Genomic DNA, 25,391 nt, shown 5'->3' on the forward strand with positions numbered 1-25,391 from the left:
GCTTCTATAAGTACGAGTTTGTACCCGATCACGCCATTCCTAGCCTGTTCGGCTATATCATTGTCGTGACGATTCTAACTGTGCTACCTGGTCCTTATTCTCGGAGCACCAATTTTCGACGATAAACTAACCTTACGTCGATCCTCATCGTCATATCATTTCGCCTTGAACAACAAGCTTGATTTCAGGTTTGTGTTGTACCTATGGTTCCAATAACCTCTTGCTTCATCATTCTTTTGACTTGATATGATCGCAGATCGATTACATCTTCGTGGAATCTCTCGGCAAATGTGTCGTGATCATCATCATCATTCTGAGCTCATCCAGGATATCAATTGGATTCATGATGAGAAATACCATCCTTGCCTCGATGAATTGTATTATCATCGACCACTTTATTGCCTTCCCACCAACACAAGCTTGTTCATGTTTGGTGTTATACCTTGAGTTCCTTGCTGTCCAGCAATTGATCTTCCTTACCTCGGAAGTATTACCATCTCTTTTTGTCAAGAATGTGGTGAGAATTTTACCACCTCTTAATAATTCTTGATATCATAATACTTCTTGCCATCTTCGTTCATTCCTTGGTCCCCGTATTGTTTTCAACCGGAATACCGACAATGGAGCTATGACGTGTGAATTCAAAACTCCTAGCAAACCTATTGCTTTGAAGTGAATGGGCGATAGTTCATTCTAAGTCCTTCGCTAATTGAATCACCATTCTAACATTGGTCGTGCAACCCAACCCGTACTTCGGGCGCACCCTTCAACCAATGTTTAATTGTGTATGTTTTCCTCGAGCATACTTCCTTATATCAGTTGATCTGACAAATGTTATCTCCTTGTTCACTTAATGGTGGAAATCCATCTTTTGGAAATCTCGATGGATTATCGCTGAGCCCATCAGCCACCTCCTCCTCTCCTTGGTTTAATGATGAACTATTGTTTCAGGAACCCACTCCCATAGTTCATTTCCTGAGAATCCTGAAATGTCATTTCGTCTATTTGTGTTGCACCTTTTATTCTCGGACATCCTGAGTCTGAGGTATCATTACACCAATCGGATCTGAATCTCGGTCAGATATGATGGTTGGGACAACTTTCCAAGAGTTATGTTGTTGGCCCTTTGGTGACCCGGTAACATGATGTCATGCCTAGCACCCCCCCCCCCGTTGGGTGGAGGACCTATCGTTATAATTTCTTTTGCAAGGACAACCATTCTTCCTGGAGGAAATTGTAAGACTTATTCTACAAGTTATTCCTGATGGACCCTTTTTGTCTCCAACGTCTGAACTTGCTTGAAGACCATGTAATGCTGTCTCGAAGCATGTTTGTGGAACTCCGATTGTCAACAAGGACATTTGAAGCACGATGCTAAATTTTATTTATCACTTATCCTAACACCGTTGTATGGGTAATATCATGAGATTCCTTCCCCCTTACCTAAATGGTTTTCTACTTTATATCCTGTCATGGATATCATGCTCTGCTTGTCATTGGGAAGGATATACCCCTGAAATATGTGTTTAAACACATTTTCCTTTCCATTGTTCTGTTTAATCTGATGATCATATTTTCCTTTCCATTGTTGTGTTTGACATTCTTGTGATCTATATAATCTAAGCAGTAAAGATTCACTGCTTATGTAAACACCTCGATGTATAATTGGTCAGTAAGACCCTGTTACGATTGTTGATGATATTCCGGTAACCACCGATGGACGAGAACTTTGCCTATTGGCCCGCCTCGTTCAACGAGCAGGAAAATGGTTCTCTTCGTCCCTCGCCCTTGGTATCGATGTTGTTGCCGACATATCTGACAGGCTACCCTTTGACACGTCTTACTATCATGACCGTGCAAAATGTCGACCCCCTTCCTACTTTCAACCACATGGTGGGCCCATAACCCACAGTTCCACAGGATCGAAACCTGACTCTCCTATACAACACCTATTCCCAAGGTTGTTCCTCACGCTCGACTTCGTATGTAATTCACGGACCACCTGTCTAGTGATCTATTCTGGTATGAGGCGCAATACCTATTCTCGTTGCCCTGAAACCCTTTCACCTTCTGATTAGGCATCGGACGATTGCCTATCCGTTTGAAACTTCTCATGGTACCTTCTTACTTTGCTCTCGATATCTTCTTAAGTTTCAAATCGAGAGAAACTTATGCTTCTTCCCTGAGTTAACCGTCTGATGCTCGATCTTGTTAGAATCCATCCATATACAGTTTTCCCTTCTCACCCTTTCGTAAGTTCGGTGATGGTCCTGAAGGAAGGACGGTGACTTCATCATGACGACCTGAAGCAGAGGACCGAAGACATCAATGTAATGGATCGACCTCTTCGAGAAGAGCAACTATGACCGAGAAGAATCTGTAGAATTTCGAAACCAGATCCCTTCCCCCTTATAACCGATCCTAAATCTCGGGACGAGATTTCTTGTAGTGGAGGAGATTTGTAACGCCCCGGTAGTTAAGCTACAGTAACCCTCCGGAAATGATGCCACATCACCTCGGTTAGTGTTGATAATCTCACGTTAGTTCAAAACCGGTTCGAATTCAAACTCAAAATCAAGCAAACAATAAAAGTTTTTAAATATTAAAACTAAAAATGTTCGGAGTGACCCAAATAATGCATAGGTAATTATGGTAAAGAAACCACACTTTTATAAAATGGTTAAGTAAACTAAAATGAGTAAAACAGTAGCTAAAACAATTAAATAAATGCCTTTTTCTTTTATAAAATATTAAACTATTTAGTTCAGGGGTAAAACTTTTTAAGACAGTAGTTAGAATTGTAACTCCATTTTAGGTGTGGGTTTTATTTTTGTAAAACTATAAAGTATTAAATAAATAAAAACAAACAGAAAAGACAGGGGGAAAAAATAAAACAGAAATAAAAAGAAACCCCCCAGGCTAGCTGGGCCTCGGCCCAGCCAGTGGCCTGCCAGGCCGGCCCACTCCCTCCCCTGGCCTATAACCCCCTAGGGGCACCGAACCCTAGCACTCTACCCATCTCTCCCCTCGCTCCCCTCCTGGCGCCGCCACCCTCCCACGACCGCACAAACCCCCCCACCCCCCGATCCCCCTCTGCCTCTCCCCTCGACCGGGATCGGGATCGGGGCTCGACCCCGACCGCGCCCCGCCGATGTCGCCGTTGCCGCCTGTAGATCCCGCGCCCCACCACCGAGCTTCATCGTCGGATCCGCCGGCTCGCATCCCCGTCCTCCTCCCCAACGGCCTTCATCGACCCTCATCGCTCGCCGGACCGCCCCGACCCCATCACAGCCGTCACCGGAGGCCTCCTCGTCCCCCACGCCGGCTTCCCCAAGCCTCGACGAACGGACCCCTGCAACGTTGGTGAGGCCTGTGGCCTCCTATTTCCTCTTTGTGCCTGCTCCTGCACGTCTCCCCGTTGCCAGTCATGCACCGTCAGCCACCACACGCGATGTCTGTGCCTGCCGGTGCCGTCCTGCGTCCGCGCCTCGTGCCCCTACCCCCTGCATCCACTAGTCCCGCTCGCCGGTCGACCGCGCCACCCCCGCTCGACGTCACTGGCCACCGCACCTGCCTCCGCTGCATACCCGCAACCCCTCTGCCGTCTTGGTCACCGCGAGCATCCCGCGCTCGCATCCGCCTAGGGCTGTGCCCCCTGCTCCTCGGTCCACTCGCTGCCGCCGTCGGTAGCAGCCCTTGCGCCCCCCCCCTGCGCCACGCTGCCGTCGCCGCCGGCTAGTTCCCGTGGCTGTGGCCGCCCGTTGCAGTGGCCGGCGACGCCTCGCCGTTCCCCAGTTGGCCTGGGCGGGCGCCCATTCGGGCTGGCGCCCGTCGCCTGCACGCCCAAACCCGATAGGCCCCTAGGGGCCTATGACAAGGGGGGCCCGCCCCAGAACGTTTTGATTAAAAAAAAAGAAGAAGAAAAGAATTAAAAAAAATAATAATAATAACAATAAAATTAATTAATTAATTAAGGAATTAATTAAGTTAATTAATTATAATTAGATTAACCTAATGGCTAATTAACCTAATTAACTACTGTTAATTAAACTAAACTAGGGTAATTAGTTAACAGTCACTGACGAACGGGACCCACATGTCAGGTTGACCAAGTCAACCCTGTTGACTGCTGACGTCAGGATGACATCATGCTGACGTCATAAATTCATTTTCGAATTAAATAAATAATTAATTAAATTCCAGAAATTAATAAAATCTTTAAAAAAATCATATCTTTTAATCAGTAACTCGGATTAAAATATTTTCAACATGAAAGTTGCTCAGAACGACGAGACGAATTCGGATACGCAGTCCGTTCGTCCGCCACACCCCCCTAACCTATCGAACCCGCAACTTTCCCCCTCCGGCTCCTCTGCCCGAAAACACGAAACACCGGGAATACTTTCCCGGATGTTTTCCCCCCCTTCACCGGTATCACCTACTACCGCGTTAGGGCACACCGAACACCGCGTATTGCCTTGTTATATTTTGTGATGCTTTGTTTGCTCTGTATTCATTATTTCTTCCCCCTCTTCTCTCCGGTAGACTACGAGACCGACGCTGCTGCTGACCAGTTCGACTACGTCATCGACGACCCCTCCTTGTCTGAGCAACCAGGCAAGCCCCCCCCCCTTGATCACCAGATATCGCCTATTCTCCTCTATACTGCTTGCATTAGAGTAGTGTAGCATGTTACTGCTTTCGTTAATCCTATTCTGATGCATAGCCTGACATTGTCGCTACATCTGTTGATACCTTACCTGCAATCCTATATGCTTAATATAGGATGCTAGTTTATCATCATTGGCCCTACATTCTTGTCAGTCTGCCTTGCTATACTATCGGGCCGTGATCACTTGGGAGGTGATCACGGGTATATACTATACATACATACATACTATACAGATGGTGACTAAAGTCGGGTCAGCTCATTGAGTACCCGCAAGTGATTCTGACGAGGGGGCCGAAAGGACAGGTGGCTCCATCCCGGTAGAGGTGGGCCTGAGTTCCCGACGGCCCCCGACTGTTACTTTGTGGCGGAGCGACAGGGCAGGTTGAGACCACCTAGGAGACAGGTGGGCCTGGCCTTGTTCGGCATTCGCGGATACTTAACACGCTTAACGAGATCTTGGTATTTGATCTGAGTCTGGCTACGAGCCTATACGCACTAACCATCTACGTGGGAGTAGTTATGGGTATCCCGGCGTCGTGGTATCAGCCGAAGCACTTCAGACGTCAGCGACGGAGCGGCGCGCGCCGGATTGGAACGTAAGCCTGCTCTTGTATTAAGGGGGCTAGTTCCGCTTTCGGCCGCGTACGCAACGTGCAGGTGTGCTATGGGCGATGGGCCCAGACCCCTGTGCGCTTAGGTTTAGACCGGCGTGCTGGCCTCTCTGTTTTGCCTAGGTGGGGCTGCGACGTGTTGATCTTCCGAGGCCGGGCATGACCCAGGAAAGTGTGTCCGGCCAAATGGGATCGAGCGTGTTGGGCTATGTGGTGCACCCCTGCAGGGAAGTTAATCTATTCGAATAGCCGTGATCTTCGGTAACAGGACGACTTGGAGTTGTACCTTGACCTTATGACAACTAGAACCGGATACTTAATAAAACACACCCTTCCAAGTTCCACAGACAACCCGGTGATCGCTTTTCCGCAGGGCGACGAGGAGAGGATCGCCGGGTAGGATTATGCTATGCGATGCTACTGGAGATGATATTTGGAGCTTCTACCATGGAGATGTTACTTGGAGGACTTCATTCTACTCTCTTCTACATGCTGCAAGACGGAGGCTGCCAGAAGCGTAGTCTTCGATAGGACTAGCTATCCCCCTCTTATTCTGGCATTCTGCAGTTCAGTCCACTGATATGGCCTCTTTACACATATACCCATGCATATGTAGTGTAGCTCCTTGCTTGCGAGTACTTTGGATGAGTACTCACGGTTGCTTTCTCCCCCCTTTTTCCCCCTTTCCTTTCTTTCTGGTTGTCGCAACCAGATGCTGGAGTCCAGGAGCCAGACGCCACCGTCGACGACGACCCCTACTACACCGGAGGTGTCTACTACTACGTGCAGCCCGCTGACGACGACCAGGAGTAGTTAGGAGGATCCCAGGCAGGAGGCCTGCGCCTCTTTCGATCTGTATCCAGTTTGTGCTAGCCTTCTTAAGGCAAACTTGTTTAACTTATGTCTGTACTCAGATATTGTTGCTTCCGCTGACTCGTCTATGATCGAGCACTTGTATTCGAGCCCTCGAGGCCCCTGGCTTGTATTATGATGCTTGTATGACTTATTTATGTTTTAGAGTTGTGTTGTGATATCTTCCCGTGAGTCCCTGATCTTGATCGTACACATTTGCGTGCATGATTAGTGTACGATTGAATCGGGGGCGTCACAGCTGCGCTGACAACCATTTACCACCCTGTTAAGTGTGGAATTGTAGTCTACCTGGTAAACCTCCGTCATTTGTTCCACTCCTTTCCGCTAGAGGTGTGCTTCGTCTCTCAGCCCAAGAGATGCTGCTATGTCTCATTCCGTGAGTTAAACCTGAGTTGTTCGACCTTCGAGAAGAACGATTCTTTTAGGGTCTTTCCTTCCCCTCGTTGTCATGATAGTTGGAGTTCTCAGAGTAAGACTTCGAGACAATGATGGTGAACGAATCAACGTTCAGTTGAAGTGCAACCTGGATCGTGAAGATTGTGCTAGTTTGCGTTCTCCCTTCACCTTACCCTACGCTTGAATCTCGGGACGAGATTTTTGTTTAGTGGGGGTGAGTTGTCACAGCCCTAGAGCTTGCTTGTAACTAGTGGCATTGCATCCATGCATCATGTCTAAATTTCTATAAATTTGAATTGGGGAATTGGAGAGCCTCAGAAATCATTTAAAAAAAAGATGATCAACATTAAAAATTGCTTCAAATGTTTCCAAGGAAATGTTCCTTTTCAGCTTTGAAAAATATTGGCAAGAATAAAATGCAAACCAATATTTTTGGAGTGACTGAAACATTTATTTTGGGCCTTTGAATTAATTCAATAACTATTTGCATTGGATATATATTTGATATATAAATAATATATGTCCAATAATACTGGAACATTTTATGTGGTTTGGTATATTTTAGTCCTAGCCACATAACTATTTTCAGGATTTTATAAAATGGTTTAGTATTTTACTAAACTAAAACAACACAGAACAATATTAAAAAAACAACAGAAATAGGAAAAGCAGAGAGGAGAGAAATCTTACCTGGCGCTCACCTGGTAGCCCAGCCGGCCCAGCTCCTATGCAGCCCAGCCCATCTGAGCCTCCCCTGTCGTCTTCCTCCCTGCCAGGAGGACAGGCACGCGCCCGGCGCGCGCGGCCACGCGCCCTGGCCACCTCCTCCCTGCCTGGCTGCCTCCTCCTCCCCCTGGACGTCTCCCGCAACGCCACGGAGACGCCCTCGACCCCCTCGACCGCTATCCCTTCTCTCTGCTCGCTCTAGCTCTCTCCCTCTCTCGATTTGGAGCACCACCGAGAGCCACCGGAGGGCGCCGCCGTCGCATCCATAGCCACCGGCCACCCCTCGCCCTTCCGCTGAGCTCAGGAGCTCCGCCTCGACCCTCTCTTCCTCCCCACCGATCCACGGCCCTCCGGAAGCCTTGCAACGTCGCCGCCATCGTCGTCTTCATCGTCGGCCGCCGCGGATCTCCATCGTCGACCCGTCGCCGTCCGAGCTTCCCCGAACACGCCGAGGCCACCACTGCACTCCACGTGAGCTCCTGATCATCCTCCCCCTCTCTGTTTTCTCTCTAGCATGCCGTAGCCGCCGCGCCTCTCTCCCCCCGACAGCACGCCGCCGCACGAGCTCATCGCCGACGAGGCTCCGGTGGCCATTTGGTCCCGTGCGTGCCTCCGTTGGGTTCGTGAGCTCTCATAGAACGCGTAGGTGCTAACCGTAGATCCTCCCGTGCACGGTGTCGTCGTTTTCATCGGCGCCCGAACTCCGGCCGCCGCCACAACCTCGCTTCCGGCGAACTCCGTCCACCCCGCACCCTTCCGTTGGTTCCCCTGGATGCGCGCGGCCACGGGCCACCTCCTGGTGCCCTTGGCGCGTCGATCCGTCGTCCCTGGCGCAACTCCGGCGAGCCACCGCCGCTCTGGGTCGTCGCCGTCGTCCAACCGCCGGCGAATCCGACGTGGCCGTCGTTAGCGGCTAACCCCCCCTCACTAACCAACCCCCTAGGCCACTGACTCATGGGCCCCACGCCCCTAATTAATCACAGCTTAACTCCTGTTTAGTTTAAAATTAATCACAGTGGCCCCACGCGTCGGCGTTGACCTCGCTGACGTGGCCTTTGACCGGCCCCACACGTCAGTGACTTATGCCAGCGGTGTGTCACTGACCAGTGGGCCCCCTGGTCAAGTTTGACCCGGACCAGCCCCTGTTGACTCTGCTGAGGTCAGCATGACGCCATGCTGACGCAATATTCCTTTTCTGGAATTTAGTTTATTTTATAAATAATCAGGAAAATTCCAGAAATAGCTAAAACTTCAATAAATCACAGAAAATTAACCGTAACTCCAAATTAAATAATTTATATATGAAAAATGATCAGAAAAATCCAATCTATCCATCTGTAATATTTTCATGCATGTTAGAACAACTTATAGCTGCTGTTTAGCACAAATCATATAAATGGCATTTAAATAACCACATGTGGAGTTTGAATTTGAATCTTGGATTCAAACCAACTTCATTTAATCTGGTTTAGTTGCATCAGCACAAATCACATCATATTGCCATGTCACATTCATGCATCATATTGTCGCATTGCATTGATTGTGTTCTTCCTTGTTTGCCGGTAATTGTCCCCTCTCGATAGACGTGTACCGGCGATGTGATCGATGACACCGATGAAGAGCTATATTACCTTCAGAAGTGCCAGGCAAGCAAAACCCCCTTGTTCATTCCGATACAATCCTACTCTCTCGCCCTGCTCTCTTTTACTGCATTAGGACAACAACGAGTCATTTGTTACTTGCTGCGGTAGCTGAACCCCTTTATCCTCTGCATGACCTGTCATTGCCACAGTAAATAGATGAAACCCACTAGTATGAGTAGGAGTTGTTTGAGCCCTGTTGTGCCTACTCATTCATGTTTGTTTGTCATGCCTGCTACTGCTTAGAGTTGAGTCAGGTCTGATTCATCGGCGATGAATCAGAGGTGTGTGAACATGTCCTACTGTGTGTGAGCTAAGTGTGTGAACACGATTTGGTAAAAGGTAACGGTGAGAGGCCATGTAGGAGTACATGGTGGGTTGTCTCATTGAAGCCGTCCTTAGGAACTGAGTTCTGTGTTTGTGATCCATGATTCAGCTACTACCATACATTGGGCCCTGAAATATGACCCCGCTCGACTTCTTATTCACCCAAGTCCTCTGTCCAGGAGTTGCAAGTAGTTTCTGGTGTTTGTAGTATGCTGGAGGCCGTGGGCAGTGCTGACCGGAGGGGTGGGCTGTGATGCGGTAGGCACGTGGCCGGGTATACCGGGCGCCCGTTTGGTGTCACGGAATCCTGCACACATCGTTTGGGGCTGTGAGCGAAACTCCGGCCGGATCTCCTCATGGATGGAACCCGAATAGGCGATAAACCTGGACTAGAGACTCGAGTGTTTAGGTAGGTCGTGGTCTACACCCACGTCGGCTTTCGCTTGAAGTCTGCCGAGCACATGTCGTGTGCAGACGCTAAGTGGTGGAAACATGTATGAAGAAGTACACCCCTGCAGGGTTAACATTATCTATTCGAATAGCCGTGTCCGCGGAAAAGGACTTCTGGGTTGCCTGTACAGTTCATAGACAAGTGAAAGTGGATACTTTAAAATGCGCAAGATAAGCGTGAGTGCTATGAATGGCATTCTCGTAGGGAGACGGGAGCGAATCCATAGTGGTGTATTGATATGGTGAATATGTGGACTCGTGTGCGCCACCTCAAAAGAGTTGCTTGCAGTCGTAGTTCAGGATAGCCACCGAGTCAAAGCTGGCTTGCTGTAGTTAAACTCCACCACCCCCTTTGTTGATAATGATGCATATGTAGTTAGTTCTGATGTAAGTCTTGCTGGGTACATTTGTACTCACGTTGCTTAATTTATGTTTTTGCAGAGAGACTTCAGTCTCGCTAGTAGTACCTCGTGGACTTCGACGTTTAGCTTGTTACCTCAGCTACGATCTTATGCCTCGGCAGGATCTGGTAGATAGTCAGGCTTCTCAGCCTTTTTCATTTATAGATGTCTGTACTCAGACATGATAGCTTCCGCCTGTACCTTGATTTGTATGCTCTGAATGTTGGGTCATGAGACCCATGTTTGTAATATCTCGCTCCTCGGAGCCTATTGAATATATTACCTGAGTCGTAGAGTCATGTTGTGATGCCATGTTGTATTTGCACATATCGAGCATATTGTGTGTATGTTATTGAAATGCTTGGTATGTGTGGGATCTGACTATCTAGTTGTTTATCCTTAGTAGCCTCTCTTACCGGGAAATGTCTCCTAGTGTTTCCAGTGTGCCATGGTAGCTTGCTACTGCTCCGGAACACTTAGGCTGGCCGGCATGTGTCCTTCTTCGTTCCTGTGTCTGTCCCCTCGGGGAAATGTCACGCATTGAGTACCGGAGCCCTGTTAGCCCGCTACAACCCGGTTTACCGGAGTCCTGCTAGCCCAGTGCTACAGCCTGGACCCACTTGCTGATGACCGACACGTTCGATGCTGGGTCATGGATGCCTGTCCCTGTAAGTCTGTGCCACTTTGGGTTTACGACTAGCCATGTCAGCTGGGCTCCTTATCATATGGATGCTAGCAACACTGTCATATACGTGTGCCAAAAGGCGCAAACGGTCCCGGGCAAAGGTAAGGCGACACCCGTGGGAATATCGTGCGTGAGGCCGCAAAGTGATATGAGGTGTTACATGCTAGATCGATGTGGCATTGAGTCGGGGTCCTGACAAGTAGAGTTTAGTCCCCAACTTAGCCCATAAACATCTCCAAAAGTGGCTAAGAAATTTAGTATCACGATCTGAAACAATAGTATTTGGCACACCATGCAAGCGAATAATTTCACGAAAGAACAAATCAGCAACATTAACAGCATCATCGCTTTTATGACATGGTATAAAGTGTGCCATTTTCGAGAATCTATCCACGACAACAAATATGCTATCCCTCCCCTTCTTTGTTCGAGGTAAACCTAAAACAAAGTCCATAGATATATCCTCCCAAGGAACACTAGGTACAGGCAAAGGCATATATAAACCATGAGGATTGAGTCGTGACTTAGCTTTTTGACATGTAGTGCATCGAGCAATAAAACGCTCAACATACCGTCTCATCTTTGGCCAAAAGAAATGTGTAACAAGTACGTCCTCCGTCTTCTTCACGCCAAAGTGTCCCATTAATCCTCCTCCATGCGCCTCCTGCAACAACAAAAGACGAACGGAGCTAGCTGGAATGCATAGCTTGTTAGCACGAAACACAAATGCATCGTTAACGACGAACTTGTTCCACATTCTTCCTTCTTTACAATTCTGCATTACATCTTTAAAATCAGCATCATGCACATATTGATCTTTGATGGTCTCCAAACCAAATATTTTGAAGTCAAGTTGTGAAAGCATAGTATAGCGGCGAGACAATGCATCCGCAATAACATTTTCTTTTCCCTTCTTGTGTTTAATGACATAAGGAAAAGTCTCAATGAATTCAACCCATTTAGCATGTCTACGATTCAGTTTAGCTTGACTTTTAATGTGTTTCACAGATTCATGATCAGAATGTATAACAAATTCTTTGGGCCATAAATAATGTTGCCATGTTTCTAAAGTCCGAACAAGAGCATATAATTCTTTATCATAAGTAGAATAATTCAGACTAGGCCCACTCAATTTTTCAGAAAAGTATGCAACAGGTTTGCCATCTTGTAATAACACACCGCCTAATCCAATTCCACTAGCATCACATTCAAGCTCAAAAGTCTTATTAAAATCAGGAAGTTGGAGTAAAGGAGCATGTGTCAACTTATCTTTCAATACCGAGAAGGCTTCTTCCTGTCCGGTACCCCAAAGAAAAGGCACATCTTTCTTTGTAAGCTCATTGAGAGGTGTAGCAATGGTGCTGAAATCTCTCACAAAACGCCTATAGAATCCAGCGAGGCCAAGAAAACTCCTCACTTGTGTGACCGTTTTGGGTTGCGGCCAACTCTCAATAGCTTCAATCTTGGCTTTATCAACTTCAATTCCCTGTGGAGTAACAACATAGCCAAGAAAAGATACTCGGTCGATGCAAAAGGTGCACTTCCCAAGGTTACCAAACAAACGTGCATCACGTAGAGCAATAAAAACAGCACGTAAATGTTCCAAATGTTCTTCCAAAGATCTGCTATAAATCAATATGTCATCAAAGTAAACTACCACAAATCGTCCAATGAAAGCACGTAAAACTTCGTTCATTAATCTCATGAAAGTACTAGGTGCATTAGTTAACCCAAAAGGCATGACTAACCACTCATATAATCCAAACTTAGTTTTGAATGCTGTTTTCCATTCATCTCCCAATTTCATACGAATTTGATGGTATCCACTACGCAAATCAACTTTGGAGAATATTGTAGAGCCACTCAATTCATCAAGCATATCATCTAGCCTAGGAATAGGATGACGATAACGAATAGTAATATTATTAATGCCTCTACAATCAACACACATACGTGATGTACCATCCTTTTTCGGCACTAGAATAATAGGAACAGCACAAGGACTAAGGGATTCGCATATATAACCTTTGTCGAGAAGCTCTTGTACTTGACGCATAATCTCCTTCGTCTCCTCTGGATTGGTACGGTATGGTGCACGGTTTGGCAGTGAAGCACCGGGAATTAAGTCAATCTGATGCTCAATCCCTCGAATAGGCGGTAATCCCGGTGGCACGTCTTGTGGAAAGACGTCAGCGAACTCCTGCAAAATGTTAGTGACAGCAGGAGGCAAAGAGGAAGGCACGTCCTTGAATGAAAATAATGCCTCTTTGCACACAAAAGCATAGCAAATAGATTTGCTGAAATCTAGCTCATCAATATCAGATTTGGTGGCAAATAAACATGCACTTTTCAATTTAATTTCAGAAGCAACACTAGATGGTTTATTATTAGGCTTCATTTGTTGCTCAAATTCTTTTGCCACAATCTGATTTTCACTCTTATTCGTCTCCTGTTTTGCTTTATTAGCTCTATTAATATCATCTTCCAAAATGGAATCAGGAGTCATAGGAAGCAAAGTAATATTTTTATCCTTATGAACAAGAGTATAGTGATTGTTTCTACCATGGTGTACAGAATTTTTATCAAATTGCCATGGTCTACCAAGTAATAAGGAACATGCTTGCATAGGTACCACATTACAATCAACATAATCAGCATATGTAGAGATACTAAAATGCACACGAACAGTACGTGTTACCTTAACCTTGCCGTTGTTGTTGAACCATTGGATGTAGTAAGGATGTGGATGTGGTCTTGTGGTGAGAGAAAGCTTCTCCACCATCTCCATGCTAGCCAAGTTGTTGCAGCTCCCTCCGTCTATGATGACGCGCACAGAACGTTCCTTCACAACTCCCTTGGTATGGAACAAATTGTGCCTCTGATTTTGCTCAGCTTGTGTGATCTGCACACTCAAAACACGTTGAGCAACTAAACATTCATACCTGTCAGCGTCTTCAGGAGCCATGTATTGCGTCTCATGATCAGAATCATCTCCACCATGTTCTTCACGTGTAATAAGAGCCAATGTCTCCTCATCATAGTCACTAGCGGACTCATATCCACCATCCGCGGTAGCAATCATCACACGCGGAGATTTGTATTCTCTCGCATAATGACCTCCTCCCTTACAATGACGACAAATAATATCACTTGTGTGCCCTATTGATGCCATGGAAGAAGAAGAACGTTGTGCAGGCCCCGCAGGTGCGCTCTTGGCAGATAATGGTGGTTGTGCCTGTTTTCTTGTATCACGGCTGGAGGTGGCACCGGATGGAGGTGCTGGTGCAGTTGAAGTAGAAGATGCACGTGGTGTCCATGATGAAGGTCGGCCTGCAGAAAAGTTAGTTCGCCCCAATGCTTGTCGATCCTGCACTTCACGTTCAGCTTTACAAGCAAGATGGAATAAACGAGTGATATTAGTATACTCCTTATAGTCTAGAATGGTCTGAATCTCTCTATTTAATCCACCCAGAAAACGTGCAAGCATAGCTTCATTCTCCTCAACAATACCACATCTAATCATGCCAGTTTGTAATTCCTGATAATATTCTTCTACAGAATTTTTCCCTTGTCTTAAATGCTGCAATTTTTGAAGCAATTCACGTTGATAATATGGTGGAACCCAACGCGTACGCATAGCAGTTTTCAAAGCAGCCCAAGTAGTTGGAATAGGATATAATCTACAATGTTCAGACCACCATACACATGCAAAACTAGTGAAAGCACAAACAGCAGCAGCAACTCGTCTCTCCTCGGGATATTGTAAACATGTAAATCGTTGTTCAGTTTCTAACTCCCAAGTAAGATATATATCAGGAACATATCTACCCTCAAATGGTGGAATATTCAATTTCAGTTTAGGAATATGGACATCATCTCGTACCTGAGGTGGTAGTGCAGGCCTACCATTACGAATATATACCTGAGGTCGACCTCCTGGTGGTGGTACAGGTGGCTGCACGTAGTGCTGATTTTGATCAACCTCATCCTCATAATCTCCCACATAATCATCCTCCTCCGCATCAGCAGCAGGAGCCACAGAAGTATCAACAGCAGCACCAACAGTTTGGCCAAACGCAAGAGGAACACGACTTGCTCGGCGGAGGTCTGTTTCGCGACGTGGAGGTAGTCGTTGTTGTTGTTGTTGGAGAGGTGCGTTAGGTGCAGCGGGTAGTGGTGGTGGAAGACGCGCGAGCAATTAATTAAACTTGTTATCGAGCTTTGTTTCGAACATCTTCTCAAGGCCAGTGATCTTCTCCATGGCCTCTTCAAAATTGTTCAGCACATCTTGCACCTGTTCAGTCATCATTTGCTGAAACTTATCATGAAGCTCCTTGTTCGATAAATTCTCCCAGTCAATCTCGTCGGCTTGTGATCCTGGCATGGTTAGCAGCAATAGAAACACACAAGAATATGATCCTACAGACTACGAACAAGTGGTGGTGGTATATGGCAACATCAACGATGATGATGCGGTGGTGATATATGGCAGCGGCGACGTGACAACCTGTGAATAGAACTCAAAACTCTAAAAGACTAGACGCTAAGACCAGCAACTGGACACGACGATGCAACCGCAAATTCAACAAAGCAAATACAGAAAAGATTATGCAAGGCTCAGATTGGATCGGATGGGATGAACTAACCCTAATTTTTTTTGGCTTTTTCGTGGACTATAGGTATGAAGAACAGACTCGATCTAAACTACGAAAAACTGTAAAATTTCACCGAGCAACCTGGAAATCTGATACCACTTGATAGAGGCAAAGGTGTCCCGTCTTTCGATGAGATGATGGATATCGCTTTGGTGGAAGTCGTCTTTGACGATCCGACTACGAACGTGCGAGGACGTCGCGCCTTAGCAAACGCTAAACCAACTCCGAGAGGTTATTGACCACGCCGGAGCATGATCAACCTGACCACGAGGGTCTGTTTCCTGCGAGCAAACGAAGAACAAGCAAGAAACTAAGATTGCAATCTGGATATTGCGAATATAAGATGAAAGCTTTATTGATCAAGGTGGGGTTCTGTGACGCCTTTGTCTGGTCGTTGAACACAAACGAAGTACGCGAAGTTGCAGCTATGGCGAACTTTTAATCTAAACAAAACCCAAAGTCTAAACGGTGCCCTAAGGGCTGTATATATGGAGGAAGAGAGGGGGAATTTCGTGGCCCTTGGTGGAGGGGTCCGAAATCAATCCTATCTCTTGTTTCCCCACACATACGGACTCTAAAAATAGCCTATACCTATGTATTTCGAAATTACATGGGCATGGCCAGCACCTATAATAGCCTCGGGACGAAATTTATGAAGTGGCATCTTGTATATTTCGTCCAAGGCTTCATGCACCCATTATGGTGGCTTAAAAGTCCTGAAATCATCACTTGTAACTCCGTTCTTGTTCCCCTTGCGCATGGCATCATCTCCATGCTTGTTCTTGCTCCAATGTTCATCCTTCTCCAAGCTAGGCCCTTCATTTGTAAGCAAAACAAATGTATCCAATTTAGGCAGCATCATATTCTCATGAACATTAGAATCATTACCAAGAAACGAAAGTACCTGATAATTTAATTGGCGTGCGCGAGCTCTAGTAATTGGTCCCGTATATGTAGCAGTAGGGGCTGTGGGTGTAACAATGGTATTGATGTCCTCATCACTCGGAGACATAGCGATAGTATGGCTAACTAAGCTTTTCAACCTCATTTTTCGGGCAAACAAGATGCCAGAAGAATGGAGACGGAGTATATTAGTACCAATCTTCAAGAACAAGGGGGATGTTCGGATTGTACTAATTACCATGGAATTAAGCTGATGAGCCATACGATGAAGCTATGGGAGAGTCATTGAGCATCGCTTAAGAAGAATGACAAGCGTGGCCAAAAATCAGTTTGGTTTCATGCCTGGGAGGTCGACCATGGAAGTTATTTTCTTGGTACGACAACTTATGGAGAGATACAGGGAGCAAAAGAAGGACCTGCATATGGTGCTCATTGACTTGGAGAAGGCCTACGATAAGATACCGTGGAACGTCATGTGGTGGGCCTTGGAGAAACACAAAGTCCCAACAAAGTATGTTACCCTCATCAAGGACACGTACGATAATGTCGTGACAAGTGTTCGGACAAGTGATGGTGACACTGATGACTTCCCGATTAAAATAGGACTGCACCAAGGGTCAGCTTTGAGCCCTTATCTCTTTGCTTTGGTGATGGATGAGGTCACAAGGGACATACAAGGAGATACCCCATGGTGTATGCTCTTCGCGGATGATGTGGTGCTAGTCGACGATAGTTGGACGGGGGTTAATAGGAAGTTAGAGCTATGGAGACAAACCTTGGAATCAAAAGGTTTAGACTTAGTAGAGCTAAAACCGATTACATGAGGTGCGGTTTCAATACTACTAGACACGAGGAGGAGGAGGTTAGCCTTGATGGGCAGGTGGTGCCTCAAAAGGACACCTTTCGATATTTGAGGTCAATGCTGCAGAAGGATGGAGATATTGATGAAGATGTGAACCATCGAGTCAAAGCCAGATGGATGAAGTGGCGCCAAGCTTCTGGCGTTCTCTATGACAAGAGAATGCCACAAAAGCTAAAAGGCAGTTTCTATAGGACGGCGATTCGGCACGCAATGTTGTATGGTGTTGAGTGTTGACCAACTAAAAGGCGACATGTTCAACAGTTAGGCGTGGCGGAGATGCGCATGTTGAGATGGATGTGTGGTCACACAAGGAAGGGTCCGGAATAATGATATACGAGATAGAGTTGGGGTAGCACCAATTGAAGAGAAGCTTGCCCAACATCGTCTAAGATGATTTGGGCATATTCAGCGCAGGCCTCCAAAAGATCTAGTGCATAGCGGACAGCTAAAGGGCGCTGATAATGTCAAGAGAGGTCGGGGTAGACCGAACTTGACATGGGAGGAATCCGTAAAGAGACATCTGAAGGACTGGGATATCACCAGAGAACTAGCCATGGACATGGGTGCATAGAAGCTTGTTACCCATGTGCTAGAACCATGAGTTGGTTGCGAGATTCTTATGGGTTTCAGCTCTAGCCTACCTCAACTTCTTTGGGACTAAAGGCTTTGTTGTTGTTGTTGTTGTTGTTGTTGTTGTTGTTGTGGAGTAATTACTGTAGGGCAACAGCCCCACAGCCCTTTATTTCAGAAAAATTTACCCAGACCTGTTTAAATCCTCTCCCACCAGGAGTCGAACCCAGAACTTGGGGTGCTACTAAGGTCTCTGCAACCACTATCATAGTAGAAGTTTAAGAGGCTTGAAAAAGCCGACTGATGTATGATATACTAAGGGCTATGGAGCCCTATGGAATTTGAATAAATAGTTGCCTCATCGCTCCACTTTCTCTTTTGTCAAAACACAAATTAAACTTCATAGATGTTGCAAAAAAAAAATGTCTGAAGTTTGTTCCCATGTGTGCTAAAAAAACAGTCTACCACTTTTCACTTCGATTAGCCTAACCGTTAGTACTCACCTGATACTAAAGTTGGGTCATCTATTTTGGAACGGAGGGGGTACCATATAACAGCTAAGTAAATAATATACCTCAAGGTGATATCCTCGAGGTTCCCAATGGGTGTCGCCACTAGATACAACCCCGACTCTAAATCCTGCATATCAAATTGGAGCAACATCAGAGGTAAGTCAATAAACATGCCATTTCCGATTGGGATACAACAAAAATCAAGCTTTGAAGGGGAAATTGAAGCATATCTAGATATGCTTTAGCGAAACTGATTACTAATACACAGTATATTCTGAAACTACAAAGTACCAATACAAAAAAGGTAAAATAAAAACTTTCTTTCCGTTTAAGCTGCAGTACTGCACTCAGAACCCCCAATGTGCAAAACCATCACATTCCATAGATCATCAGTGACCAGTGGCTCAAATAATTAAGCAGAAGCAGTGTCAAACGGGAGAGAGGACTACCGTTTCCGAGGCCCGCTGCTCCGGCGAGCCGTTCGAGGCGGAGGCAGGGAGGCGGCGAGGGAGCGGAGACGCAACTGCTACGGCACAGCGGAGATGGGATGGGAGACGGCGGGGAGTAGCCAGCGTAAGGGAGAAGAGGGCCTGGAGGCGGAGCAGAGCCGCCATTGGCGGCGGCGACGCGGGGAGAGTTGTCGAGATAAGTCTATAGTTTTGACAAAAAGAGAAAAATGAAATAGGTGTATGGTTTGGCGTCCCCCGTGGGATCCGATCAAGACGATCTATGGTGGCGTTTGGTTTGAGTGCGGCGAGGGATTGGCTAAGGCCTTCTTTGGTTCATAGGGTAGGAAAATCGTAGGAATAGGAAAGTCATAGAAAATGAGATGACATGTATCTCAAATCCTATGAGTAGGAATAGAAAAGGAGATGCCCTTTGATTCACATCATAGGATTTTTTTCATTGAGTCTAGGCTAATGTTTATTTTTCTATGAAATGTGGAGGATAGGAAGAATTCCTCCATATAAATAGGATTCTATTCCAATAAACCAAAAGGCTCTAAAGGAATTTTTCCTATAGAAATTCTATCCTATGAAATTCCTACAAGATTCCTCTAAACCAAAGGAGGCCTAAGGATATCCACAACCACGTGGTTGGGGATAACCAATTTTTCTGTTTGATTGTAAGGATGGGAGGTGTAAGATAGCCAGGATTTTTTGTTTGGTTGCATAGATAAGATGTGGATGGATTGTCTATAATTGGGCAAATATGTATCAAGAAAATAAACTATATACACACATGTGTACATCAATTATACCACACATATATGCACGGATTTGTGAGAGAAATATCAAAGTCACTCACATATGTGAATCTATACACATATGAGTTTAGCACGTGCGAGGTTGCAAAGCGTGAAGATCCAACACATCAACACATCAATCTCCAGAACATGCATCCTTACAAAAAATCCTGGATTACACTGCCGCATCAAACTCCAGAACATGCAGCCGAATTAGCACGGCCGACGGCCATCATCTCTCATGCGAATTAGCACTGCTGCTCGTCGTTCCCAGCGACCGCACTTCACCATCTCCATGCCGCCCTTGCTCACGTGGGCAGAGCCGCCGAGCTTCAGCATAGACATAGGAGATCAAAGGAAGGGGAAGGGAGAGCGTCGCCACCGCTTTCGCCCTTGATGCGCCGCCGCCATCGCGCACGACCTGCCCCGCAGTACGAGGTCAAGGATTGAGATGAGATGGGAAAAATAGATCGGGAGCGAGCGAAAGACATAGGCGGAGAACGATTCGGCTACGCGCGCGTCGGGTGGCTGAGTATATCTGCCAGATTGGATGTGTTCAGCCAGGTTTTGGAAGCATATTCTATCTTGACTGCCCATATCCACGCTTGTGTTTCAACCAAACGACTGGTAGCCGCTTTTCAAGTGGCTATCCCTAACCAGCCTTGGGATACCTACCAAACCAAACGCCACCTAAGTGCCTGCTTTTTTTAACAGGAGACGACTCGCAAAGGACCCAAAAGCAGCTTTCATTAAATAAATACTACTGTACAACATTACAACTCTAGCGGCGTCGCCCGACTAGGGTTTCTCCAGTCCTACGGTGCCACCGTTGTCGTGACTTTCTTTGTCTTTCCTCCTCCCGAGCTACCCGAACTTGGTTGTAGGTGTTGGAGAGTCCTGCATTCCGACAATTAACTGTGCAATGAGATGAGGAGGCGCGCAATCCAGCAGCCCCAATTCAGATCGATTTACATGGTATTAGATACCGGTCGATCCTCTTCCTCTCGAACCTCAGCAAATCGCTCTTCTTCTTCTTTTCCACAACCCCAGCAAGCCTCTCCCTCCACCATGACACCAGAAGAGCTCAAAGCTCTCGAGGCACAGTTGCAGCAACGAGAGGCTGCTCTCACCCAGCGGGGGGGGGGGGGGGGAGGCGAACTCGCTCGTCAAGCCGACGAAAAAGGCAAATCCAACATGGACAAGCCCAAACCCAACACCGAATCATCCCATCCTGCACCATCCACCTTTGTCCACTCAATCAAAACCTACGTCCCAATCACCTTGGACATCAAAGGTTCCAACTATGCTCAATGGCGTGAGCTCTTCCTCGCCGCCCTCGGTCATTATGGCCTCACTGCTCACGTGCTCGGCTGGGACGGTGCCTCGCCATCCGACACCTCGCCCACCTCTGACTTGGGCCGTGACGACTTCACCGTCCTCAACTGGATCTACGGGTCCATCTCTCTTGAGCTGTTCGGCATGATCATGGCGCCTGGGTCATCTGCTCGACAAGTTTGGAACTCTCACATCCCTAGCTTTACCTTGCACTAGGACTAGCTTGGTTGTTGCATCATGTTTAATTTAAAGAAACTTGAATTGAGGAATTTTCAAAGCCTCAAAAACAATTCTAATAAAGGGCAAATAACCCTAAAATCTCATTCAGTGAACCCAAAATGCCTTCATCGATGTTTGATAATTTTGGCAAGGCTTTGAGACCAAACCAAAAACAGTGAACATTTTTGTGAAATATTTTGGGCACTGAATTTAAATCACTATTTTATTTGAATTTAGAAATATACTCAAATATATATGGGATATATTTTCAAATGCCTCTGATATATTTTGTGTGCTTTTGGAAAAGTCCATGAAGCAACATAAAAATGGTTAGAGAATATTTGGCATTGTTTGGAATTCATTTGAATTTGCAAAATAGTGGCAAGTGTTCAAGAAAAACAGGAAATAGAAAAATAACAAAAGGGAACAGAGCACTTACCTAAGGCCCAGTACTGTAGCTTACCTGACCCAGGAGTGAAGCTGGCCCAGCCCAGCACAGCCACCGTCTTCAACCTCCTGCTAGTAGGCAGGAGGGCGTGTGCCCGACGCACGCGGGCCACATAGTCCCTGCCTGGCTGCCCCTCCTCCCCTGGACGTCTCTGGGCGACGCCACGCACCCCCTGGACCCTTCCGCTCACTCCTTCGAACTCATTACCCTCCTTTGCTCTCTCTCCCTCTCGTCACCGAATGCACCCGAGGCCGCCGACGAGCACCGCCGCGGCCACAGCCATCCCCTCGCCCATGCGTCGTTCCCACAAGCTCCGCGACTTCGTCCTCGTCATTTTCACCGAGCCAAGCGAGTCGGGGCGCGCTGTAGCATCGTCATCACCACCTTCTTCCACCTCGGGAGCCGATCACCGCCGTCGTTGATTCGTCGCCGACAGGACGTCCCCGAGCACATCGTTTGCCCCATCCGACCCCTTGTGAGCTCCTGATCCTTTTCCCCCTAGCCCCGCCGCCGTTTTCTTCCTCTACCTGCGCTAACCGCCGGAGCCGTGAGCTCCTCGCCGCCGGACATGGCGTAGCCGTGGCCATAGGCGCTCCACCTCGCAGCCGAGCACACACTTGTGCTCAGGGGACTCCCAAGGAGCCTCCTAGCCCCTCAGCTGGCCTCCTAGCGCACCGCAGCCTAACCCCCGCACCCAACCGAACTCTGTCGCCGTGCAAGTCGCCACCGCCATAGATTTAGGTCACTTCAGCTGCCGCTGCGTGCACCACAAGACGCGGACGAGATCCGGCATCATGTAGAACCTCTCCGCGGCCGATTTGGTCATCGGAGGAACATTCCCAAGCCGCCCCACCGTCTCTGTCGTCGTCGGCGATGAGCCGCCGGCCTAAACCAGGTTAAACTCCGATTAACACTAACCTAATGACGCCTTGGGTCACTACATGTGGGCCCATGCCCTAATTAGTTTAGGTTAGTTCTCCACTTAGCACTAATTAACTCTGTTAATTAGTTGTGACACTGAAGGTGGCCCCCACTGGTCAGGTTTGACCTGGACCAGCACGTTGACCTGCTGACGCCACTGTTATGTCATGCTGAGGCAGTAAATATTTTCTAGGATTTAAAATAAATCAGAAATGATTTATTTATTTCAGAAAATATCCAAAACTTCAAAAAATTCATATAAATTCAACCACAACTCCAAATGAAATAATTTATATATGAAAATTTATCAGGAAAATTCAATATTTCCAATTGTACCATTTTCATGCATGTTAGAACAACTTTTGGCTACTGTTTAGGACAAACCAAATGAATGACATTTATGTTGGCGTTCTGGATATGGGGGAATCCAGACTTGCCTGCCTGCGGCTCACTGCGTGGCCCCCTCGACGGCCTGGTACGACCCAACTTCGACATCAACAGCTCAAGACCCTCGCGAGGGGCCAAGCATTGCGAGGCGGACAGCGCCAAGACCCCCGAGGGGATCAGCCTCCTCAGGCTGGCTCCCGAAGGGCAGAGAGTTCTATGCAAGGAGTACCTCACGAGGCTCACCTAACGTGAGCCATGACGACCAAGACCAGGTGCGGAGTCCCGAGGAAGGCAAGCCATAGGCGCGGAGTCCCGAGGAATTAGCCAAAGGTTTCCATTCTGGTGCAACAAGACCAAGACCGCTAGGACGGCAGGACGGAGGTCATCGCCGAGCCCACCGCAGCATCACGACCAGATGCTTTTTGCAGGCGAAGACTACTTTTGTCAGGATAAGTTGTACTACTTGTCCCCTTTCAAATCCGGCCGTTGTGGGATCCCTTCCCGCCAACATTTGGGAAGAGGACCAAGGCCACTATAAATAGGACTTAGCCACCACCATAGAGGGCAACTAGTTCACATCCCCCCAGCTCTCTTGAGCTCAAGAACACCTCACCTCCTGAGGCCAATTCATCCACTGTACTAGTTCATCCTCAGCCCTTCGAGGCAATCCACCAAAACGCTGGAGTAGGGTATTACACCGCAAGGTGGCCCGAACCAGGATAAACTGTTGTGTCTCTTTGTCTCTTCGAGCTCGTCGCGCTAGTCTTAGGAGTATCGCGAGTAGGCAGGCTGGGTAGGTTGCGATTTCCACACGCACCCCAGAGTTCGAACCTCTCAAGGGTTTGTGGAACCCATAATCCAACATTTGGCGCGACAGGTAGGGGTGCGTCGGAGATCTCCTGCCCCTTCTGCCAGATTGCATCGCTGACCGATAGTAGGCGCTCCTCCGTCGACTCTGCTGACGCGTGCTTCTGAAGAGGCGCCGGGACTGTGCTGTTTCACCCTCTCCCTGCGGCGGGTGGAGTGGCCACCCAAGTTCAGGTCGGAGATGCCGTCATGCTACGACGGCGCGGCGGATCCGGCTGCCTTCCTCCATGCATACCAGGATAAACTGTTGTGTCTCTTTGTCTCTTCGAGCTCGTCACACTAGGCTTAGGAGTATCGCGAGTAGGCAGACTGGGTAGGTTGAGATTTCTGCACGCACCCAAAGTTCGAACCTCTCAAGGGTTTGTGGAACCTGTAATCCAACATTTGGTGCGCCAGGTAGGGGTGCACTGGAGATCTCCTGTCCCTTCTGCCAGATCATGCCGCCGACTCCGATGGCAGGCGCTCCTCCGTTGACTCCGCCGACGCGTGCTTCCGAAGAGGCGCCGGGACTGTGCTGTTTCACCCTCTCCCTACGGCGGGGGGAGTGGCCACCCAAGTTCAGGCCGGAGATGCCGCCACGCTACAATGGCGCGGCGGATCCGGCTGCCTTCCTCCATGCGTATGAAGAAGCAGTTTGGGCGGCTGGCGGAGACGACAAGGTGAAGGCCAACTAGCTCCCCATGGCCCTCGTCGGCACATCGCGCGCCTGGTTGCTCAATCTGCCGGCGTCCTCTGTGGCCTCCTGGGAAGAGCTGTGCGACCTCTTCCTCGCCCGCTACACGGCCCTGGCGCCCCCCGTCGTCGCAGCTCTCCTAGGTGGCTCGCAGGCACCACCTTCCGACCGCCACATCAAGCAGTTCACCGGCAAGTAAGCGTCGCACGGGCGGGCTCGGGGGCTCCCTCGGGCCGGGCGGCGTCCAAAGCCGACCTTACGTTCGGCCTCCAGGATCATCCAGCCGCCACAGCAGGAGCAGGCACGCTCCCGATGCTTTGCACCCCCACCATCTGAACGTGGCGGTCACCAGGACCCTCATCGACGGTGGAGCCGGCCTCAACGTGCTTTCCGTGGAGGCATTCGGCCTGCTGCACATGCCACCCAGCCGGCTCCGCCCCACCAAGCCCTTCTTTGTGGTCGGCGGCGGCTCTACCAGCCTCCTGGGGCAGATCCGCCTCCTTGTCACCTTCGGGACCCGCGACAACTACCGCACCGAGCTCATCGACTTTGACATCGCCAGGATCGACCTGCCATACAATGCCATCCTGGGGTACCCGGCCTTGTCCCAGTTTATGGCGGCGACTCACCCAGCATACAACCTCACAAGATGCCTGGCAGCAACGGTGTCCTCACGCTGGCAACGGACACCAAAGACGCGCTGCACGCCCTCAAGCTCGCCTTCAGGTCAGCAGCGTCCGCCCAGCCTGATAAGGAGGGTCCGGAGGCCCTGGAAGTGGTGCCGCCAAGAAGAAGCAGTTGTTCTCCCAAGACCGAGCCGAGACAAAGCAGGTGCTGGTTAGTAAGGGGGAACAACCGGCGCCACCTTCACCATAGGGGAAGGCCTCCCTCAGGACCAAGAGAAAGCGTTGGTCGACTTCTTGCGCACCAACAAGGAGGTATTCGCTTGGGAGCCCAAAGACCTGGCTGGGGTCCCGAGGGGAATAATCTAGCACCACCTGAAGGTATGCCC

General features: G+C 48.2%; 1 protein-coding gene across 1 annotated transcript in view; it reads right to left on the reverse strand.

Annotated features, from left to right (window-relative positions):
• The window catches only part of LOC123089967 (ribosomal RNA small subunit methyltransferase I-like), a 37,739-nt gene extending 18,842 nt beyond the window's left edge, over positions 1–18,897 (reverse strand). Inside the window, exons 1-2 of the mRNA XM_044511486.1 lie at positions 18,733–18,897; positions 18,346–18,410 (exon numbers count right to left, since the gene is read on the reverse strand). Of these exons, the coding sequence (XP_044367421.1) occupies positions 18,346–18,410; positions 18,733–18,897 (230 nt within the window). The remainder of the gene's footprint in view (positions 1–18,345; positions 18,411–18,732) is intronic.
• Positions 18,898–25,391: the final 6,494 nt, after the last annotated feature.

This window comes from Triticum aestivum, chromosome 1B (genome assembly GCF_018294505.1).
Source record: "Triticum aestivum cultivar Chinese Spring chromosome 1B, IWGSC CS RefSeq v2.1, whole genome shotgun sequence".
NCBI lineage: Eukaryota > Viridiplantae > Streptophyta > Magnoliopsida > Poales > Poaceae > Triticum > Triticum aestivum.